Below are 6,034 nucleotides of genomic sequence, written 5' to 3'. Positions count from 1 at the left end.
ACGATGGGAACCTATGGTTTCTAAAAGTTACCATATGAAGCTCATCACCTGCTCTGCTGCGACAGTTGATAGCCGTGGTAAAATAAGGGCAGATACTGCCTGGCCTGCTGAGTTCCTCGAACACTTAGTGTATGTTGTTCGGATTTCCAGCATCTGCAGATTTTCTCTAGCCTGTAGCGGTGCTTCCGCCAATTTTCTGACAGGAGTTTCGTAGCGCAGACAAGGCGGTGGGATTGCTGTGACTGACAGTAGATTCTGCCTATAATCCCTGCGGTTAACAAAAGACCTCGCCTTCTGATTGGTAGTTGCCCGAGGCCAAGGGGTGGGTTATTTGTGACAGCCCAGCGGTGGGCGGGGCAGTCGATGTGATCGACAATCTGGGTTGGTTGGCGCTTTGGGCGGTTGGAGCTGGTTGCTGTGGTTACCGAGGCCTAGTGGGTTGTCTGCACTGTGCGAACCCCGAGCTTGACTGAAGTTTAAGGCCCCATCAAACTGATTGAGGGATGGATTCGCGGTTCTTCAAAAACCCCTATTTGGACTATGAGGGCCCAGCATCTACAGAAAAACTGTTCGACTCCGCAGGACATGTGAGTGTGGGAGACAGGGTCCTAGAAGCTGCAGTCTGGCAGATGAGGATGGGGGGCGGGGTGTGGTGGTAAGGACGTAGCCCCGGTGATGCGAGGGAGTGTAGTCGGGTGCTGGGAGAGATGTGAATTGGATTTTTGATTGAGGGTTTTCTGTGTCGTGATGGGCCTGAGTCTAAGTCTAGGAGGGACAGCTGGTCAGTAGGATGCAGAGGAATCTCCTCTGGAGAGGAGGGGGCAGGACCGGGCGGGGGTAGTCCAGGGTGAAAGAACTAGGCTGGCCTGGGAAAGAGAGGGACCTGAATAACTACGGGTTGGATCTGGATCTGGGCCTGGGCTGGAACTTGACCCATGGATGCTTGCGTTCCCAGGCCTGCTCAGCTATCTGAAACAACACACACAAAATGTTGGAGGAATTTAGCAGGTCAGGCAGCATCTGTGGGGGTAAATGAACAGTCAATGTTTCTGGCCGTGATCCTTCACCAAGACCTGTCCTGATTGAAGGGTTTCAACAAGAAATAGATGCTGTCTGACTTGAGTTTCTTCAGCCTTTTGTGTGTGCTGCTTATCTGTTGTGTAACTTTTTTTGGAGGAGACAACCGTGATGCCTTTCCAGTGCTGCAAGGTGCATCCAAGAAGACCACAAGCTTTGAGCTGAGTCTGATCTCTTCATCTTCAGATATGCTTATCCTCATCAGCCAAAGTTGGTGCTGCCACATTTGAAGACAGTGATCAATTTTATCATTGACATTTGCTCATGCTGCATCCACAGCAATATGATAATTGATAAATGGTTGGTGAAAATGTCAATAAGTGAGGATTCTGTTATTAAAACAAGTAAAAATTTTGTACTAATTGTGTGTCTCCTTATAGTTGTAGTTATAACAAAACCTTGTGAATTGACCCCAAAGTGTGAATTTTTAGCAAAGTCCAAATTGCTCAATGACCAAAACACTAAAAGCCCATGGGAACTAAGGGAAGTTGATGTTGGAGACAAAATTTGTACATGATCATCAAGAATTTTGGGTAATCAGTTCCATTTTATATTTGTATTTATCTACAAACTTCTATATTTAATATATAATAACTTTATAGACCAATTTTCAAAAGACCATGTAGTTTGAAATGTTTTACATTGGGATAAAAGTACAATCATAAAAATTAAGTATAAAAAAACCCCCTGGAAATAAAAAACAAAAAGATGTTAGTTAAAAAGAAGGTTAAGGAAATAAGTTTTGAGCTGGTGTTTAAAATTGTCAGCTTAGTCTGCATCCCTTGTAGCTTCAGGTATTGAATTTCACAGTTTAGGAGCGTAGTTCAAAAATGCGATTGACATGTGAGAAAACTGGAAGCAACACCTGCAAATGAAATGCTAACCAACATGGTGAAGCTGCAACCCAGGACAACATGTATGCTGAACTGTGAGCATGACATATAGTAGAATGTGCACAACTAACTGTACAGATTACGCTCTGTGTCTTGTCACATCCATTTGTGAACAGCGGCATACATTTAGACAACTAACAGGAGTGCAGGTTCTGAGAACATCACCATCCTCAACATTGACAGGACTTAGTATGCGAATGGAAAGATAACGCTAAATTAAAGAAAGAGACATAAAAACCTTTCGCAAAATACTGATGGTCCAAGAGTCCCATGCAAGGAAGGAAGTAAAAGAAATCAGTAACATTGGGGACAAAGGATCTTCATCTTTCAAATGTTAAGTTAAAGGTCCATCCTTCCACATGCTTTAGTGAATGAGAATACATTGGCTTGGAATTGCAAACTGGGCATACCCAAACACAATTGCCATCTGTGTACCACAGAATAACTGCTGGAGTTTGGGTAATTGGGGTTCTAAATTGTGGTTGCCATAGGCTGATCAGTTTTCCAAAAATTCAGAAGATTGGGTCCATTCCACTGTTGGACGTGAGGTGCAAAATTGCAGCAAGAAAAATTTAAAACTGTAAAAAATGAGGGGTAGAGTTTTGACTCAGTGATAGTGAGTGCTCACAAGTATTTGGACTTGAGATTGAGTATTTTGTGGCTTCCTTTATCCTTTAAGGTGGTAAATGTTGTGGGTTTCAAAGGTGCAATCACAAGGGTTGCTATGCACCTTGTAGATAATGCCACAGCCATATTGAATAAATATTGAAGGTGGGAGATAGAGTGCCTGTCAGCCACATTATTTTCTGCTGAATGATAGGAAGTATCTTAAGTTGGAATGGCACTTAATAAATCAAGAGTATTTCTGTTTTTCTTTCTGGCACAGATTTAATAAAATGAACCAGTCTTTGTAAAATATTGTGCAATTCTAAACCTACAATCTTCAGAAATATTCTGCCAAAAATAGACTCTGCATGCACTACTGGGTGTGTCCCAGAGGCACTCCTTTGGAGAACTTGAAACAAATTCCCAAAATTAATTTTGATGTTTTTTGGATGCAATACAGACAGACAGCATACTTTATTGATCCCGAGGGAAACTGGATTTCATTAAAAGCGTATATTTTATTTTTGAATTTTTCACAGTGTTACAATCTAGCAAGGAAATGGTCTAGGTACTTTTTAAAGATTATTTTAATCAGTTTAACTGAAGATGAGGGATTGAGTCTTTAATGTGAAATGATTTTTTTTAGGATGAGTTAGTGATGTCAGACATAGGAGCACCAGTGAGTTCTCAAACTTGTATGCTATCCTGACCTACAAAGGCATGCTGCTGCTGCTATCTAATGGTATAAATCCAGGAGTTCCACCCAAAAACAGTGGAATTTTTTTTCTAGTTCTTAAAATTTTCAGTGTATGTATTCCATCCCTAAATGCTTCTAGAAGATGGTGGTAAGAATACCTGCGAACTGCTGCAGGCTTTCTGCTGAAGATACTTCCATAGTATCTGAAGTGGAATTTTTTTTACAGATACAGCGCAGAACAGGCCCATCCAGCCTAATAAGCTGTGCCGCCCAGCAACACACCTATTTAACCCTAGCCTAATCACAGGGCAATTTACAATGACCAATTAACCTGCTAATCTGTGGAACGTGGGAGGAAACCGAATACCCAGACAAGACCCACATGCTTCACGAGAAGGACGTTCATGGAGATGGTGCTGGAATTGAACTCTAACGCCCTGAACTGTAATAGTCATGCTATGCTAGCGTAGATCCAGGGCATTAAGGACGATACATTTCTAAGTGAGGATGACACAGGTCTTGGAGGGGAACATGCAGCTGGTGGTATTGCTTTATGCCTGCTGCCTGTGTCTTCATGGGCAAGGTTTTGGAAGCAGTGTAGGAGTGGCCTAGTGCGTTGATGGGTGGAGAGAATGAATATTGAAGTTAGAGAGTGTAGTATTAATTATGCAGGCTGCTTTGTCCCAAATGGTGCTGAACTTCTTCAGTTAAGAATATTTCTGGTTTTCTTTCTGGGAGAGAGTATGATCACTTTGATGTGGTTCTATTATAACCCATGTCAACAGTCTGAGGGAATTAGATTAGGCAAAACATGTAGAGATTACAGATGTCTAAGAATGAAAGGGTTGTAATGGAACGTGATTTTAACGTCGCTCATATTGGTTAAGAATGCCTTTGTGCAAAGAGACTGGATGGTGTGGAATTTGTTAAATTTATCTGAGAGAGTTTTCTCCAACAGTATGTAGATAGCCCTACTAGAGTGCGGGATGCACTGCACCTCCTTTTGGGAATGAAGTAAGATATATGAATGAGTGTAAGTAGGAGAGTAGTTTGGAACCAACAACCATAATTTGATTAGTTTTTAAAATAGTTATGGAAAAAGATAGTAGTTCATGAGTTAAAGTCCTAAACTGGAGCAAGGCAAATTATGAAGACATTTGACAGGATCATGCAAAAGTTGACTCAGACTGGCTGTTTGTAGGTAAGGAGATGTCTGGCAAGTGGGAGGCTTTTAGCATTGAGATATGGAGAGTTCAGAGACAGCATGTTCCTGGTGGAGTAGATAGAGAGACTGGCAGAATTTGGGAGCACTGGGATTGATATTGAGGCCTTGGCCAAGAAAAACGAGGAGCTGCATTATGGGTCTAGGCAGCTGTGATCAAGCAAGTCATATAATGACTATAAGGAGTACACCAGAAGGGGAAATTAGGACAGAAAGAGATATGAGATAGCTTTGGCATATAAAGTAAAGGAGAGTGTGAAGAAATTTTGCAATAATATTGAGAGGGTGACTAAGGAAGGAATAAGTCCCATTCAGGGTCAATGAGGCCATCTCTGTGTGGAGCCAAATAAGATGAACAAGATAACATTTAAAAGACATTGGATAGGAAGGTTTTTGACGGATATAGGGCAAATGGGACTGTTGTTAATGAACACCTTGGTCTGAATGGAAAATTGGGGTTAAATGGTCTATTTCCATTCTATATTACAGCAAGACCATGTAAAATAAATATTGCTGATCTTTATCTACCATGGAGAAGGTCTTGGAAGCTAAAGACTTAAGGGAAATGAATGGTGATGTCTTGGAACATGTCCACGTTATAAAAGAGAAAGTACTGGTTGTTCTTAAAGCATCTTTGGGTGGATGAATACCCAGAACCCAATTAGGTGTATCCTTAGACATTATGAGAAGTTGGGGGAGAAATTGCACAGCCCCTTGCAAAAATTTGCATCATCTTTAGCCATGGGCAAGGTATCAGAAGACTGAAGGATGGTTAATATTTCACTTTTATTTAAAAAGGGCCATAGAACTAAACACCAGTGGACCTGACCGAAGTGGCGAGAGAGTTGCTGGAGGGGTTTTTGGGTTTTTGAGGGACAGAGTGGACCAGCATTGGGAAGACTAGGGTAGATTAGAGATAGAATGGCTTTGTGCTTGGAAAATCATGTCATATTTGATGGAAGATTTTTTTTTGAAGAGGTGATAAAAACGTTTGACAAGGGCACAACAGTGTATATGAATTGTGTTGACTTTTGCAGTCTCTGATGAGGTCTCATGTGGTAGGATAGTTTGGCAGATTAGAACACATGGATTCAAGTTGGGCTCGCCAATTGAATACAAAATTGGCTTGGTGGAAGTGGACAGTTAATTTTTTCAGATTGGAAGCCTGTGTGTAGTGGCGTGCTTGAAGAATTTCTGCTGGGTCCACTGCTGTTTGTCATCTATATTAACAATCTAGATGAGTGTGTAGTTGGCCTTGTCTAGTAAGTTTGCAGATGACAACAATATTTGGTGGTACAGGAGATAGTGAAGAGGGTTATCTAAGATTACAAGAGTATCCCAGGTCAACTGTAGAAGTGGACCAAACGTAGTAGTTGGAATTTATCTTTGACAAGTGCAAGATGTACTTTGGTAAGTTAAACATGGCAGAGGATTTGCACAGTAAATTACGGGTCATTGAAAGTGGAGACGCAGGTTGACAGGCATTTGACACGCTTGTCTTCACAATCATGGCTTTGAGTACAGAAGTTGAGATGTCAT

At 41.5% G+C, this 6,034-nt stretch overlaps 1 protein-coding gene across 1 annotated transcript in view; it reads left to right on the top strand.

Moving 5' to 3' along the window:
- The first annotated feature begins 374 nt into the window (after window positions 1-374).
- lancl1 (LanC antibiotic synthetase component C-like 1 (bacterial)) overlaps window positions 375-6,034 on the top strand; it is a 100,443-nt gene continuing 94,783 nt past the window's right edge. The window contains exon 1 of the mRNA XM_059967442.1: window positions 375-587. Within this exon, the coding sequence (XP_059823425.1) occupies window positions 504-587 (84 nt within the window). The 5' untranslated portion in view covers window positions 375-503. The remainder of the gene's footprint in view (window positions 588-6,034) is intronic.

Source organism: Hypanus sabinus, chromosome 4 (assembly GCF_030144855.1).
Source record: "Hypanus sabinus isolate sHypSab1 chromosome 4, sHypSab1.hap1, whole genome shotgun sequence".
Classification (NCBI taxonomy): domain Eukaryota; kingdom Metazoa; phylum Chordata; class Chondrichthyes; order Myliobatiformes; family Dasyatidae; genus Hypanus; species Hypanus sabinus.
Note: the sequence above shows the minus strand (reverse complement) of the source record. Positions and strands in the feature narration are given on the sequence as shown.